This window comes from Chiloscyllium plagiosum, unplaced genomic scaffold (genome assembly GCF_037043375.1).
Source record: "Chiloscyllium plagiosum isolate Xiang-an unplaced genomic scaffold, Cpla_swu_hap1 HiC_scaffold_8, whole genome shotgun sequence".
In the NCBI taxonomy this organism is placed as follows: domain Eukaryota; kingdom Metazoa; phylum Chordata; class Chondrichthyes; order Orectolobiformes; family Hemiscylliidae; genus Chiloscyllium; species Chiloscyllium plagiosum.
In genome coordinates this window covers 41,674,354-41,692,299 of record NW_028270146.1, presented here as the reverse complement: position 1 = coordinate 41,692,299, position 17,946 = coordinate 41,674,354, and the positions used below count along the sequence as shown (strand labels likewise).

Sequence of the window (17,946 nt, the reverse complement as noted above, 5' to 3'; positions counted from 1 at the left end):
GAAAAAATATATAACCAGAGATAGCCAATGTATTGCAGGGAAAGGTTTTCTTGACTAGGAGACAAAATATATATATAAATAAAAAAATGAACAGGAGTGTCATCTGTTCAGTCTGAGAGTTGCTCTGAGGAAGTTGGATCAGTGTTAAGGACTCTCCACCTGTAAATAAGGGTGACTTGGTGATGGGATACAGGCCTCGATTGAGCTATTTCTGATGCCAAAAACTGTTCACAGTATTCCAGCTGTTGTCTGACTAATGCCTTGCACAGTTTGAACAAAACCTGTCAATGGTTTTATTCCACTCCGTTTGAAATGAAGGCCATCTTTCTATTGACTTTGCCTGTTACCCCTGAACTCGGATGGTAGATTTTTGTGATTCCTGGATCAGTACTCCCAAATCCCTCTATCCCATAGCTTTGTGCAGTCTTTCATTCTTTAAATACTATTCAGCTCCCCTATTCCTCCTGCCAAAGTGTATAACCTCACATTTTTCCACATTGTACTGCATCTGCCAAGTGTGTATCAACTCTTTGGGTCATTCTTATCACTTGCCATCCAGTTATTTTAAGTCATCTGAATACTTGGCTCTCATACATTCATTTTCCTCATCTCAACCATTAATAATGACATTTATATCATAAATACTTTCATATAAAAGTAAGCTATTGTAATTGTAATACCGAAGGCTTGCTATTAAATTACTTTTTATTCATTCACGGGAGGAGAGCATCACTGACTAGGCAGCGTTTATTGCCCATTCCTAATTACCCAGAGGGCTGTCAAGAGTCAACCACATTGCTGTGGGTCTGAAGTCACATGTAGGCCAGAGCAGGTCAGGAGGACAGTTTCCTTCCCTATCCATCAACACAAGAAAGTACTGCAGATGCAGGAAATACGAAGTAACTCCTGGAAATACTCAGTGTGTTAAAATGCATGAGTTCAAATTAAAGAATTTTCAAATCCATGAACAGTAATGATGTTGGTCATTGACAAGAACATTAATTCTATTTTTCTCTCTATAGATGCAGGTTCAGCAACTGCGTATTTCATGACATGAAGCAGTTAGTTTTAGTGCTGCTCTCTCAGAAAGGTAATGTGGTACAGATAGACAGCCCATTATTTTTCACTTGTTGAACTCACCATTAATTGAACAGAGTTGGGTTTGTAGATTCACCTCCTTGTCAATGTTAATATTCTGTCCAGAGCCATTTTTGCAGCTATTTATCATTCTGCTTCAGGTGCTAATTTTAATATACAGTTCAGAGTCCTATGGTAAAGATAGAACAGCTTTGACCATCCTCAGACCTGATATTGTACCTACACATTATGCTGTAGGATCAACGCTAACAAGTGAGTGTGGGTAATTACTGGAATTGCAAAAGCTTTAACATTAAGACTTGCTTCATTTTACCACTTTGAACTTGATTGAGCCTATTTTGAACTTCAACTGGATGGTTGAAAGTGCATTACCACAATCAAATCAAGAATAAGGAGGTTTTTATTATAGAGGTCAGAATGCTTCTACATTTTCCCTGCAACTTTATCCATTCCCCTCTTTAAACTCTGAAGGTGTTAGGTGGAAGTCACCTGTCACATTTCTGAGTAGCCTCACAGCCTTCTTCCCCCTCAGCAGTATAAGCTGATAAACTGTGTGCACTATCCTGACACATAGCACATATGGAGTCTGCTGTATATTGTTTAAAAGTAAGACTGAAAGAATGAGAAAATGTTGCGAAATAGATGGGAAGGAATTGAAGGAATGACTCAAAGATCAGACTTCATAATATCAACACATTTAAATCATTCAGACTTGCATAATTCTAAAAAGGTTGCTTGCATGATAAATTGAGTTCAGTTGTAGATAATTGATAGCTGAGATTTTGGACTGACAGTATTATTCAAATCAACTCTACAAGATGTGAAGCTGCACTAATCAATGGCATTGGCAGTGAACTTCTTTTGAATGAATAAATCGATCCAAGGAGATCTGAAATTAGTCACTCAGGTTTCACAGAGATTTAGTCAACAAACTCAGAAGAAGAAATAATTTGACTGAGTGTCAGCTACTGATGAGGCTTGTTATGAAAACAAAGATTAAAATTCTCAAAATCATATGATAGAAATGAAGAGCTGGATGTATCCATATGGGAACAACAGGGAATCCCTTGCAATTTTCCATTTACAAACCTGATAATATTATGTGGTTTTATTTTAATAAATTTTGCAGACTTGAGTTTGAAGTGTTGTGGATATCTGGATTTTTTAAGAGGCCAATTAAAGAACAAAGGGACATTTTTAAAACAAAACATTTCTTGTAAGTCGCTGCAGACAAGATGGTGAAATGGCCTCCTCCTGCATCAGAAGAATTCTTTGTGTAAAAGTCACATGTCCCGTCATAACTGACTGTTTACTCTAGAGCCCCTGTCTGAATTTATGACTGTCCGGTTGCAGATTCTGCTTTGGAGATTCTTTGGATTTTTTCCTTCAGGGAATGAAAATAGTGTTGCAGCCCAGCTCTCCTATCTCTGAGAAGACATTTGTCATGAGTCCACATGAATAACTGGAGTCTAGGTCTAGTCTGAACACTGATTGCCCTCCTAAAACGTATTCAGAAGAATCCTCAGTATTATGTTTCCTGGGCAAACTCTGTGGCAAACATCTCAGATGCATCAGCTCACTCTTAGTGATGTCCATCTTTGTGTGACAGAACCTCAGACCAACAGCTGTCTGAACATTTCACACGTTATCCTTTTTTTGCCTTCAAAAAGTAAGATATATTGGCCAAAGGTGATTCTTTTTCAAAGTGAATTTCTGCAGAGGGTATTTCTCCTTCTTTACCTGCTGTGCATGTTTCTGTGTTTGTGTACATTTCAATTTATTTGGAGGGAGAAATATTTTTATTTCGATCAAAGAAACTGTAAGTGCGTTGACCATGTTTGTTTGTATAATCATTGAATAAGCTCTCTTAATCGTGTATCATTAATTTTGTGTTTGTTAAAGAAACTTGATGTTGAATCATTTTAAGTCTAATATAAGATAAGCACATAATTGGTCATTTTGGAATTGGAACTGGGGAAAACAATTACATGTAATCTGTAACCCAGGGAATAGTGGAAATGGAGAAAGACAAGGCACTGCTCCCAACTTGGTGAAAGCAATAATCTATTCTCTGTTGCTATAAAAATATTATGATTGTTTGTTGCCTGAATCTATTTATTTTGTCTTCATTACTGCTTTAAAATACTTTAGAGCAAGTTTGATTCGCAAATGTGTATTTGGGTCTTGTCTGTGATTCTCATTGTTGCAGCAATGGTACAAATTTGTCTCTCATTTCTTTTTATCTACTCCTTCTATGTCTCGTAATAAAAGAAATAGACAGCAGCCATTTAGCCCCGGAGTCCTGGTCCACAATTCAATTTCATCATGGCTGAATTCTACTTCAATCTCATCTAACCACGATTACTCCATATGCCATTAGTTAATCTTTCTATCTCATTCTCAAAAGTTTTAACTCTTCCTTCATCCACAAGCTTTCTAGAATTCCAGGTTTCTGCTACCCTTGTCTGTGGATGTGTTCCTGACTTCTCTCCCAAACATCCTAGTTCTAATTTAAATATCATCCCATTAACCCCAGTCCCTCAGTTCCAGATTTCTTCACAAGAGCAAATAGATTATTTGGATCCATCCTGTTGAACCATTTCATTGTTATATTTGTCTTCCATCTTCTAAACTCAAGTGAAATAAGCCAACACCATGTAATCTACCCTTTTAATATCAAATTTTAACCCCAGTATCCTTCTCTCCGCACACCCCACACCAATAATGGTCATGTCACCTTTCTCAAGTGTAACACCCAAATCTGAATGAAGCACTCAAGACATTCTACTAACTCTTTGATTTGGTTTTGCATCTCTCCAAATTTTCAGAATGTGTACATGCGTTTCTCACAATTAGAACACACTAAAATTCGTCTAAGACTCAAAGTGGATTACTACAACCTTAGCTGCATTGAACTTCATTTGAAACAGTTTTGCATTTATAATCTGTTTATAACATGTTTGTAAGTTCCTGCTTCAATCAGTGCTACTTCATCCAAGTTGTGGCCCTGAATCTTCCACTTTATTGACAAACTGCGAGTTGCATGCAGTTTTTTTTGGCGGGTTTCTTGCTGTGAGGTTTTGCACTGTATCTTACAAAACATGCCTCATTACCTATCATCCCCAACCCAGTGGTGCCCCCCACATTTGCTACTATCCCTGTCTTTCCATGGACTCTTCCCAAAAAAACACATCACTCGTTAGAAATCAGCCAAAAGACCACCATCCCGAGCTGCCGTGTCATCTTTAGAAGCCCATTGTGCATCTGTGCGAGCGCTGTCTTACTGTAGCTGCCCCGCACAATTCAAGATATTTGCTCTGGTCATGGCAGACAAGGAGGAATTGGTGTTATGAGATGTAAGCAGGGAGCTCTTGCTGGATGGAATGCTGCACAGGTGGGACTTCCTCTTTGTCCAGGATGAGAAGTAGATAACATGACCTCAGACCATGCCAGCCTGGTCCACAGTTACCATTCAGGTTAAAGCAGTCTCAGTCATCTGGAAGAATTCACAACAATGTCGGAAGGTTAATAGCATTGGTGTAAGTTCTGACATCTTCTGTCACAAAACTGGTCCCTTTTTTCTAAAAGCTGATCCTTTTCTGAAGGATACTGTGTCCTTGGTTTTTTTCAGAGGGATCTGTAATGGAAAATTTAAAAATTTTGCATTTATAACAAATTTTACATTTACTGTGAAATTTGAAAGAGAATGCGTTTCTAAACTTTAATGCTGTGTTGAGCATTACTTTGACGAGGTTTGCAGCCAGCTTGTCTCTGTTTGAATTTTGTAAACATTCAACCCAACCTTGCGACAGTTGAACTCAGCGAAAGCTGAAGAACTGTTATGTCCAAGACCAGGGGATGAGAGAATAATAACTTGAGTTTTCCCAGTCTTTGTCCTTGAGAGCGTGATAAGAAACAGTATAACGCAAGTATCTGAACAATGCTCAGGCACCCTTTACATTGAGGCATCTAGCTGAATGTACTGGATCAATTCTGCAGAATTTAAATAAAGCTCCTTTCTTTGCTCTTGCTTACAGTTGAGTCAAGTCGATTTAATTTCCACAACAGGTCATAAACCAGCTCCCGGTTCTGATTAGACTGGTTTGGTACAGAGATTGAAGGGTATTGAGAGGCCTTTTGTTTATATGTAAACAGATAAGACTTCAGGCCAAAGTGGTCATAGAGTCAAAGAATCATAGAGCTGTACAACATGGAAACAGACTCTTCAGTCCAACCTGTCCATGCCGACCAGATATCCCAACCCAATCCAGTCCCACCTGCCAGCACCCGGCCGATTCTCTCCAAGCCCTTCCTATTGATACAGCAATCCAAATGCCTTTTAAATGTTGCAATTGTACCAGCCTCCACCACTTCCTCTGGCAGCTCATTCCATACACGTACCAGCCTCTGTGTGAAAACGTTGCCCCTTAGGTCTCTTTAAATCTTTCCCCTCTCACCCTAAACCTACGCCCGCTAGTTCTGGACTCCCTGACCCCAGGGAAAAGACTTTGTCTATTTATCCTATCCATGCCCTTCATGATTTTATAAATCTCTATAAGGTCACCCTTCAGCCTCCGATGCTCCAGTTTTAGAAGTCACATTTTAGAAGTGACCTGTAAATGAAAGGGAAGTGGTCAGCTCTCTAGCTCAGCAGTTCAGTCCAGAACTAGTTAGGGGTTCAGCTGTGTAGAAACAGGCTCTCTCTCTCCTTTTGCCCTTCTAAGTTAAAACTGGAAACATTTATTCCATTTTTACTGTTTTTTTTTGGAGGGGTTGCTTATTGGGATTGTTGTGTATATTTGGAATAGCATAATTAAGTCTAGTTTGGATAGACTGAGTTCTGTAGGGGTTCTTTATTCTGTTCTTTGTGTTTCATTGTGTAATTTTGTGAATAAATTTTTGTCTGTTTTAAAACCTAGTAGTCAACTTTGCTAACTTACTCCGGGTAATTTTTACTGTATATTTCCCGAAACAAATTGCAAAGTTATGGTCTGGGCTGCCTGCTTAAGAATGTTTTGAGTGGTCTGGTCCATAACACTTCTCTCTGATATCTCTGCTGCTGTATCAATGTCCCACCAAGACTCATGCTAATACTCTCACTATTGCTGGGAACATCTTTCACATTCGCTCTCACTACCCCAACCATTGATAGCACTAACTCTGCATACCTCTGCACTGCCAAATCACTGGCTTGGGACAACTCCCCATCTGTACCAAAAATTATAGTTGTGTTGTCCACTTTCATCTTCCCTCTTACCTGCTCTTCCCTCATTCCAGGAGTGAAACAACCCACAATAGGGGCAAAAAGAGGCAAGACAGCTAGTTGGCTGCCAACTTTCATCTCTTCACCCTTTATGAGTAGATTATCCTTTTGTGACTGCCCTGAACACATGATTAATTATGCTAAAGACCCTTGCGTTACTGTACTGGAAGCCCCTGACCAAAATGCTGTTCCTTGACTTGAATGAAGACTGCAGCCAACCACGACATGCATCCTGCCTTTGTGTCTGCACTAACAAATGGTCAGTGCAGCAGTCATGTGAACCTGGTATCTCTAGCTGAGGACAAAAGGCACAAAAAGGCAATGAAAGGCAGGGATGCTGTGACCATCCAGGTCAGCTTAAAATGAGCACATGAGCATTATGGTAGTGAGTGAAAAGCCTAGAGATCTGGTCTGGTCCCATCCATGAGCTGGGTATGTATCCCTGAGCGTAGCATTATCCCTTGTAGCAGCCTTAAAATGGCAGTTGCTGTTGCACCCCAGGGTGTAACATTGAATTGGAAACACAGCCTGTAAGTGGAAATAGGGTGATGTGTCATGGGGGTTCATAGATGCTGGCACACATCTGATGTCAATACATTTGGACATGGGTTGAGTGTGACGAGTACCTGAAAAAACCCCCACAGAGACTGGTATCCCATCACCAATTAACTTTTATTTAAAATTAGAGAGTCCTGGACACTGACCCAGGTATAGCAGAGCCAGCTGTCAGAGAGAACAGGGATGTCTGACACTCCTGTTTATATCTGTCAGCCAGTTGTCCCTTACTGAACCAGATTATCAATCCCAATCAGGGAACTCATATTCTATGAAGCCCACCTTGTTACAATCACGAGAGTATCCATTCAAGGCTGCCCTGAAATGTTGGCCTCCAATATCCAACACAACAGTCTCTGGAGCAAGTGGTGAGATGAGATCACCAGACACCCATTAGAGTGGTGAAACAGCTGAACCTCAGGGCAAACTTGTTTTGCTTGACAGCTCTGGCCCTTTGATCTCAGCTGTGTGTTGCACAATGTTTATTTATACAAAATAAATACATTTTAAGTACTTACTATGTTTACTATTGATAATATAAAAAGCCTGGATGATTCTGGAATCATAGAGGTAAACAGCACAGAAACAGACAAAGGAGATATAATAAAAAGGTCTTTTATTGTATATTCTATTATCATTATAGGATTCATTCATTCTCCGGAGACTTATAACTGTCGAATAGGCATGGACGTGTCACGGTTTGGTATGGAGGATATGAGGTGTCAATGAGAGTGGGTGGGGTAGGAGCAACCAAACACCTGCTCTAGTTTCCATATCGACTCTTTTCCAACGTCTAGTTTGTTGGGCGTATTTGATAAGATTGCAATCAGAATGTGAATTGTGCTGATAATAAAGACCTTAATAAATGCTAATCATTGTCAATTGGCACGTTGCATCTGCCTGGTGAGCATTTCACCATACAACTTGTGAAAAGTGTAAAAGATGGGGCAATATTATCTCAACGTCATTTTGGGCCTCACAATGTTTCTCAGCCAATTCTGCAATTTATCTCGTTTTAGCCCATGTCACTCCAACTCTTTAAGATTCTGTCCTATATTCTTTAATATTAAAGTTTCTTTCAGTGTGCAACATGTGACTAAGTCCTTATTTAGATGATGCAAACAACGGCAGTGCAGCTGGTGTTCATGGGTTCCCATATCTGGCAGCAAGTGTGATAGTTTGGTTCAAAGGAAACTAAAGGATTCTCAGTGTGACCTGGAAGGATGTTCCTGACCTGCAAGGAAACTTAAAAAATACATTTCAAACCTCCTTGCTGAGCCAATTCTGTCCTAGCATGAACCTGTTGGCAGGTTCCATATTGGTCGGAGCAGAATTCTCATCCCCTCCTGCCCTAGAACTTTTACTGTTCAGGCCTCAGGTTGAGTTTGGAGATTAGATGACATAGTTAGACCTAATAAAACTGGATCCCTGCTTTCTTCCTTTATTCCCAGCTCAGAGGAGCAAGTTACAATGGGAACATCTCAGAATGGAAATGGGATTAAACGGCTTGACCAATTCCTGTTTTTTTGTCTTTAACAACTCTCTGAGACTTCTCACTAGGTTGAAACATTTAATATTGAGCCCAAAGTAATGATCTATAGGAACAATGGAACTAGACTGAGGAAACACCTGGAAGGAAGCATTGAAACAAGCTATTGATAATGGGCAAATACAGACTGGTTATATTTATTTCTGACAGTAGCAGGGTAAGGGCCATTTTGGACAGTGTCATACATCTCTTCCTTGGTTAATGTTTCTCAATAAATCCAGTTAGTTAATTCGGAATCAGAGCCAAGCTTGTCTGAAGTTTATTCCCGTCTTCTCTTGTTTCATTGTAGCTGGAGAGCTATAAAGTGAGTTGGATATTAGCATTCTAATGTTGTGTGACCCCCTGAGGTTTCTACAGGGTTCCAGCTTCTTCTTCGAGGTGGAACATGCAGAAAGACCTTTGCGAAAGTAGGTACCTCACTAAAGGACAGTAAAAGTATGTTACAATAGTGGCGGACAGTTTTTGAAAATAACCAGTACGTATGTTGCAAGCAACCTATTGAATCGAATAACTTAATATCACCTAAAAAAACTACTGCAGAAAAAATAATTGTTATATCCCATTCAAAGTGAATCCAGTTGCTTTCATGCACCAACAAAAATATAGTAACAATAGTTTGTACAGCTTGCTGTGATCATCTTTGCTATCATTTCTAATGTTGTACATACAGATGATTTAATCTTGTCTTTGCAATAAAATGCCATTTGCCTTCCTACCTGCCTGCCAACTTGTTTGTGTAGGAGGACACACAAATCTCTCTGGTCTTTAATATTTAATAGTCTTTCGCTCCAGTTGTCCTCTGTGCTTTTGTTTATTTCAAACAGGGCACAATGCTGAGATATACTCCTTGTTTATGCAGAGAACAGGCCCCTGCATATGAACATACATGACTTCTAACGTGTACGTGAGCCACATTGTGAACTTGGCTCGTGATCCTACATTTTTTGTTAGTATAAATTTTAGCACACTCAGCTGCTGTACAATTGAGGGACCACGTTTTCGTTTTCGCTATGAAATAGCCTCTGGAGTTTAGAATTACAATTAATCCAAAGAAATAGGAACAGTTAGTATTACAAGTTCTAAATAAGGTTGTTCGGTGGAAGGAATCAAATTGGTTTGGATGTTCTCGACTTTCAAAAATTTACCCTCCATGGAGGACTGGGTGGCATTGGATGCAACACCAAATTGTGTTGCCACTATCTCAATCAAAAGAAATCTTGGAAGAAAGTAGGAAAGGAAAATCATGAGAACATGGGAGGTGTTGGCCTAGTGGTATTATCGTTGGACTTTTTAAATTCAGAAATCCAGGTAATGTTCTGGGAACCTGGTTTAAATCCAACCATGGTAGACAGTGGAATTTGAAATCCATGAAAAATAGAAAACCTGGATTGAAGAGTCTTCTGATGACCAAAATTCATTATCAATTATTGGAAAAAAATCCATCTGGTTCCCTAACATCATTTAGGGAAGGGAACTACCATTCTTACCTGATCTGACCTACATGTGACTCCAGACCCACAGCAATGTGGTTGATCTTAACTGCCTACCAGGCAATTAGGGATGGGCAGTAAATGCTGACCTAGTCAGCGACACCCTCATCCTATCAATGAATAAAAGAAAGAGTACAAGAAAATTAGGTTTGGATGTTAAAATGACTTGCTGATATCTGCCCTTAATTTTCCTTTTGCTAACATGAATCTTAGTCACCTTGTCATACTTTCAATCTAGTTAGAAGTAATTTGCCCAATTTACCTTTTCATATGATTTAGTATCTTGCATGCTGTTAGAATGACACATTTCTGGCACTTCTCCCGGTTGGAAATGTTAAGAGTCTCAGAACGAAATCTGAAAGGATTTTGACAAAGCTTTGTGAGGGATATGGCTCAAAACAGTGTAATAAATATTTTTGATTGTCTTGAAATGTGAACTAATTGGCATTTACTTTTTAGATGGGTACATTGTAATCAACACAAACCAGCTGCAAGTGTGCTTAAATCCTTACATCCATCTTATTTTATTGTTTATGATAAAGCAAAATTAAGCTGGACAAATGAATAAATATGGATTCCAGTTATTCAATCACTTCATTTAAGTTGTGAAATAAATATATTAGTAAATTATTGTTACGCTGTGCAATGTTTTTTGGTTAATTTGAATGATGATGTGATTTAATTTCTTAAGTGCAGAATTGACTTTAAATTATCAGGAATGGCTGCAGAAGGATAGCAATAAAAACTAATTGCATTCGATCCACCAGAATTTGATTTTAACTTTAAATTCTTGCTCCAGAAGGAGCAATTAATAGCACTTGTGAATTGTACATACTATCTAACTTGTCTAGTACAGCTCAAAGTGGAGCTCCAGTATTTCCCTGCATTCACCAACTATTTCTTTTAGCAGTTAATGCACATGTTTGTCTATCTGAGACTGGCAGTTGATTTTGGATTGATATTTGGGCAGTAGTAGGTCCAGCCACAGCTATGAAAAGAGGGAATTGAGTCTAAAGCACATTAATGGTTCAAAACAGCAAGAGTGTCAAGGTAGCAGACTCAAATTAAAGACCAGTTTGTCTCTTGTGGCCTGTGTGAAGCATGTAACTTGCTGCATTTATTTACGTGCCTCAGAATTGTGACTAATTTGTGAAGGAAACTCTAATGCCGAGGATTTGTTCTGCATTGATAACACTTCTGTGAGTGTTTAGTGATTACTTATCCCAGCATTTAGGATGATAGGAGGTGGCAATCCACTGGAAAATTATTCTCTTCTAACTAGCAAATAGAGTGCAATTTGTACAGAAGTTGTCAAAATGATCTTATAAACAATATAATGATCAGCACCCACAGGAGGGACCTCTCTTGTGATATCCCAAGATTTATGCTGCTGTCTTGTAATACAACAGGAACCATGACATTTTGATGTTGACTGCAGCCAAGTGGCATCTCTGGTTTAAAACATTGTGATTTGACTTGACAACTCAGCCAATTAGTGATCATATAGGAAATGGACCAAGCTGTTTATTACTCATTTCTGTCTGTAATTCATTTGACCTATATCAGGAGTAAGGTACTTTTGGCAGTCAACATGTCTTTGAACTTTACAGACTTAGTTGTGAAAATAGCCAGAATATTCCAAACGTTGAACAGATGGGGATAGTCAGTATTGTTGCCAGAATTTGTCACATTACAAGACTGTCCAAAATACAACTGGAGATGCGTCCTGTCATGTTGATGTACAGTGGAGGAATTTAGCAAATCAGGTGTAAATGATAGTCTCAATAACAGCCACGAATAACAGCAATCTAATCTTCCCTGAGAGTTGGCCACTTTATAATCCACAAACAGGAGTCATCATTAAGACAGACAAGTTCTGCTTCCTGTTTTATGGATATAATGTCCATATCACTTCAGGGCAGGTTTTAAGATCTTGCTTTAGAACTAGTGGGGAACTAACCATGCACAAACTCTACCCAACAGCATCTTGTGGAGAAAGGATCACTTGTATTGTCAGTCAGTGAAACTTCTTTAACGGTTCTAGTGAATTGCTATTTTAATTAATTCTATGAAATTTGGTAATGTCTTTTCATGACATTTTCCTTATTTAATTTTAATTCCTTAATGTTAAAACAAAAATATCCCTTATAAATAATGTCAAGGATTAGTAAGTGTCAAAACAAATCCTAAACTAAATTATTAATAATGCCGCACCTTCATTCTCATCACCTTCATATCAACATTCAGTGCAGCAACTTAACATCTTGGGAATCATTCTTCTGTTTAGCATGTCACACACAACAATTATATTTCTCTATGTGGCTGTATTTCACTTGTCTAGACATTCCTTTAATTATGTGAATTAGATCAATTCTTTGAATTTTGGTGAGTAACCTGCAAATTGTATTCATGCAAACTTTTAAAATCAATCATAAAACCAGCCATCCTAACTGATTTGGATGTTAACTGGTTATTTTTTGAGATACTAAATGCAATATGAAGAGTAGAGTGTCCAGGTCAGGAGATTTGATAATATAGGACATCAGAACACATATTCTACCCATCTCTTTAAGTCCATCTGGATGTTGAAATGAATAGTTTCAATCTTCCTAAACACTGAAATTGTTTTTTTTTGTACAGTCAGCGTATGTTCAATCTCGCTCCAGTTTTATTATAATTGTTTCTTACCCTTACAGTTTGTTGTGTTATGGGTAGTGATAATTTTCAATTTAATTATCGGGGCAGTCACTTGGTGGAATGTATCACCAGTTTTTTTACAGATGTTCTTATAAAGGGTGCTCTATCTGCTCAATCAGGTCACTGCCCAAGTGACGAATGGTGGGAATAATCCCTTGAAACTAGTACAAATAAAATTTGGTCTTCACTATCTGTACCTAAAACATCCTGGATTGAGTACTGTGAGGAGAATGAGACAGGAGGATGATGTTCCCATAGTACAGCCTGCCCAATGTTTCTTCAGTGTAGATGATTGAAAAGAACATCAGATGACTCTATTGAAATATTTTATATTCTAAATTCACCTATTCATAAATGAAGTAACCTTTAAACTAAAATGTTTAAAAAGAGAAATGTATCTTGCTACCTACCATATCTCATTCCCAATAGTAATCCTGCTTCTCTAGTCTCCTGCTCCCTGTGCGGTCTCTCTCCCTCTCCCTTCCAGTCCACCCTCTCATCACTTCCCTCTTCTGGTCTTTCATTTCTGTTCAAAACCCAGATTCAATCCACTCTGATGTAGAAGTGCTGATGTAATGATTCAGAACTGCTGGGGATTTGCCAATCCTTGCTGTTTCTAAATATTCCCACTCTTGGCCTCCCTCTCCTGAATCCTGAGAGATTGCCTGAGAGAAAGGCAACGAGGACAGAAACAGCTTTGAAAGTTATTTTAAAAATACATGAATTATCAAAGACTGAGCACTTCTGAACCCCCAGGGATCTCATCTCCATAATATCAGAACTTCAGCTTTAGACTGAATCTGGATCTCGAGCGGAAACTCAAGAGCACTTGAGGAAAGCTGCTTCTGGGTGAGCTGAGGAAACAGAGGTCCCAACAAAGAGGTCAGGAAGTGGTAAAATGCTGGAATTCAGAAGATGGAGAATAGGGAGAGGCATCAAGTTAAATGGCAGAGAGAAGGTGAGTTCGCAATTTGAACATCAGGAGTGTGGAGAGACCAAAACATGGAGGTCTGGAGTGCCAAAGAAGCTTCATCTTTAGGTTGGAGGAAAGCAAGAGGTTAGGGAATAGGAGAGGCACCAATCAGGTTATGTTCAAACAATTCTCAGCAATACTTAATGAGTTTGTAAACTCCATTAATTTACCAAAGGTAAAGTAAATCAACATTAGACAAGGTAACTTTAAATAAGGGCTCAATGCGCAAAATTCCACCGTATAAACTTCGAAAGAAACCATCATTTCAGAATCCATTTTCTGTGAAATTTTGATTTGTTTATTCAGTATTTTGATATCCTAAGATTATTGCACAAAACCCTTTTGTTTTAAATGGTCCTTAATGATCTATTTCTATAAATGAAATCATGCTTTGTTAAGTTTGAGTTCAGTTACATGTTCTGAATGTTCTGTTTCTCATAATCTTGAGATTATGTGACCTCAAGAAACAAAACTGCCTTCCTAGTGGAAAAAATTGTATCATTCATAATGAGTCTCATGGATTTCAATGCATTGTTAATGTCACCTTGCACTCATTTGAATTACTGATTTCTGAAGCTGCTTGCAATGTATCCTCTTATGTATTCCATTATTGTTCATGGAGTGTCAGCATTGCTTATCATGGGGAAAGTACATTATGAACAGATCATTCTATTTTAATGCTCTGTGCACTTTGTGGTTCAGTAGCTCATATTTTTTTTTTGTTCCAGGTAAAGCTTACCCTCCTGAATTCTATTATGATACACCAAACCCACTCTGGCAAAACCGAGCACGCGTGTACTCCTACATGTTGCAGTGGACTCAGATGAACCCAAATGCTGTTGACCGTATCCTTGCATATCGTTTGGGGATCAGGCAGGTATGGAAATTTAATCACCTCCATCTCTCCCTCCCAGAGAAATAGTTTGGCTGTTCCTCAAGGATTATCACTTGAAGGCACAATGAACCGTCATTTGGTTATAACAGGCACTAATTTGACCAGTTGTGCTGTGACAGTGGTTTAATGAGTCAGTTGAAAGATGCAGTGTCTCCACATGATTCATTATTTCAGACATTGTCAAAGAAGGAATATGACTTTTTATTCATACAATGGTAAATAAAATCATTGTCACTATAAAATAATTACCATGTTGGCAGCAACTAGTCACAGGATAATACATTGACTTTGTTTTAACTCACCGAAGAATAGGTTCAAACAAGTGAGCGCTTCTTATAATTGTCTTGATTGTGCTTGTGGCAAGTTTCTTTAAATAGCTTCTGAAGCCTATGTCAAGCAATAAAGATATGTAAATACATTCAAAAGATGTTTGCCCATAGCCATTTGTATTGTCGCTTTGCATGATTCAGTCACTGGATGAAATTTGCTGTCATTAACAGTGATTTTCCGTCATCTTGAGAAATATTAGCCAAAATGCAAGCTCTTTGAAAAAAGATGAAGAATTAAATAAAACACAGATGAATGGATCCTACTCTAATGAAAATTACGCTAATGTAATTTTGTAGAAAATTAGTAGATTCATTCAAAGGTAGACTGGTATGTGAGTTTAATTTTGTCACAGAATTTCATAGTGTATTGGGTTCTGTCTTTAACCTTTTGGCTTGCCTTCAAGTCCCAATACCATGCATATTAAGCAATAAATGAGCAAGTTCTTCTCTCAGCTAGTTAAATGTTTGCTGTGAAATGCATTTAGATGATGTTAATCCAGTTCCCCTGTGAACAGAAGCTGACAATACAAAAGTGCTTCACAATGAGCTAATGTAGGAGTATAGAGTGAGAATGGAGGATAATGTTTTGGTCATGCAGTGGTAGTAAAGTCCTACCTCTAAACCAAGAGAACCTGGCTCAAGTCCCGCCTGCTCCAGAGATGTGTATTATTTCAGAGCAGGTTGATTAGAAAATACCTAGTATGAGAATTGTGGAGCTCTTGTGGTACACTGGTACTGTCCCTACCTTTGGTCTAGAACACTCAGGTTCAACATCTTAGTAATGTCTTAATATCTAAAAATATCTTAATACCAATTTATAGTGTGAGTTCGGCCATGTATTTGAACCCACTCGTGTGGTATATTGCTAGTGACAGGAGGCCCAAGTTCGAATCCCATCAACCTCAGAGGTGTGTCATAATATTGCTAAAGAGATTGGTTAAAAATATCTGAGTGAGAATGGTTTTTATGAGTCTGCTCCTGGACATGGCTGTCAACAGGTCGAGGCAATGGGGTCGTAGTTCCCAACTACCCTTCCTCTGTCATGGCTGTATTTGTACATGCGTGTCCATTATTCTCGATGTTATTCGAGAGAGAGGGCACCTCAGGGGATGGAGTGCCTTTCTTTCCCCCTCCAATTCCATTTTGATTTGATCCCCACATTATTTCCTTTGTCCCTCAACTTTGATGTTATTGCAACACTTCTGATGAGCTGTATCCGTTAATTGATGTTTTAACTGGAAAGCAGAGGTGTTTTGATGGTGGAGGATAAATAAAAAAAAAAGCACTGATAATTTGGTGTTGGAAAAAAGATCTCCAGTTTTGCATGAAAACAATACTGGATATAAAAAAAAATAGAAGAAGAAGAAATATTGAAAGAGAATGCAGCATAGGGGCACTTTTCCCTACCTCTGTGGTAGGAGGCCAGCTTCGGGTCCCACCTGCTCCAGAGGTGTATAATAACAGATTGCTTTAACAAGTCGAGACTGAGTATGACAAACCAACTCTTTTGTGGGTGGACTTGATGCTATTTTGTCTCGATAGCACAGACAGAGAATAGAGTTGCAGTTGAGAGAATATTAGTTAGACAGAGATTCACAGAGACCAGCCAGACATATTAAAGACTTGTTGACTGACGGATAAACATTTTCTCTCATTGTGATCATATGCATCAAGATGTTCAGCTATGTTATCATGTGCTGAATGGCAGTATACTCACCTCTAAGCCAAAGGATCATTGATTCCAGACTCATTCTACAGCCTTGAGTATCATGACTGATACTTGCAGTACCTAAGAATTGTTACACTTTCAGAGATGGTTTATTTGAGATTTTAAGCTGAGGCTCTAGGGTCATTGTAAGACCCAGGGCATTAATTGAAGAAGACCCAAGGAATTTGGCCTAATGTTTATACCTGACCCAAAACTACTAAAACCAACTCATCTGGTCACTTCCATTATAACTGGGAATAGGAGCTGATTGTGCACAAATTGGCACCCATGTTTGCTATGTTATTATAATGGTGTCTTATGAGGAATTGATTCATTATAAAGTGCTTTGATGATCTTGGAACTGTTAATTTCCCCCATCTTATGTTAAAATGTTTCATCAAATAAGGTTCATGGTACCCAATCCACCGTGGCTCGGAGTGACTTTTCTCATGCAGTCTCTGCCTGTCACCTTGATAGTTATGCGTCTGGATGCCACATCGCCTTTCTCTTGGCAGAAGGTACTGGCCACTGCAAGGACCTTGCTTCACTCAAGGTGCTGGTACCATGTTTGAAGCCCATCTGCACACTGGCAGGCAGGACCTGTCTCCACCATTCTCAATGATCACCTTGCCCAGAAAGACAAGGTATTTCCTCACCTTACCCACTGAGACATGGAAGTGCTCGTGGACAACGTGAGCAGCACTTTATCCTACTGACTGGCAAAGGAGGACAAATCACCAGTTAAACAGATCACATAGCAGTGCAGGAGAAGGGTCAGTGATCTTCTGCACTCCACAAAAGTAAGTGCCACCATCTTTTTTTCTGCAACCTCACACTCCTAGGAGTACCACTCACACTATCTCTGCCACTGTACATGTTTCTCACCAGGGCTCACAGACTACACTTTCATATTGCACACAGCATATCCACTCAATAGTTCTTCCCCACCTTATGCTTCCAAAGTACTAACCCTACCTGCCCTCTGTGCTTGCTACTCACTCACTTTATCATTTTATCACCTGCCTGTTCCTGTGTCACTATTAACTGCTCTTCCTTTGAGTTCCAAAGCTCAAACTCTATCTTTGTCTTCTGACAGAAAAGCTTGGCCAGTATCAAGGCCAACAGGTTCGAAACCAATGGAGGAATAGCAGACCTCACGATGCACATGTGCTATGAGGGAAGTTGGTTGGAGAAGGGTGCAGGTGCTCACGTGAGGATGTGGAGACCTCAAAGGCAGCCAACCAGTTAAGCTTCATGGTGTTGAGTTGTGGTACTCTCCCATTCTCATCCAGGTTAACTCATTCTTAACCTACACAAGGTTTATCTCACTTAGACAACTAATTCTCTTGCTTTACCCATGCTGGCACGAGTGACACCTAATGAAGAGCC

General features: G+C 39.0%; 1 protein-coding gene across 5 annotated transcripts in view; it reads left to right on the top strand.

Moving 5' to 3' along the window:
- The window catches only part of mdga2a (MAM domain containing glycosylphosphatidylinositol anchor 2a), a 956,359-nt gene that overhangs the window by 713,315 nt on the left and 225,098 nt on the right, over positions 1-17,946 (top strand). For all 5 annotated transcript variants that reach the window (XM_043697346.2, XM_043697340.2, XM_043697342.2 and 2 more), the window contains one exon: positions 14,354-14,502. In XM_043697346.2, the coding sequence (XP_043553281.1) occupies positions 14,354-14,502 (149 nt within the window). The remainder of the gene's footprint in view (positions 1-14,353; positions 14,503-17,946) is intronic.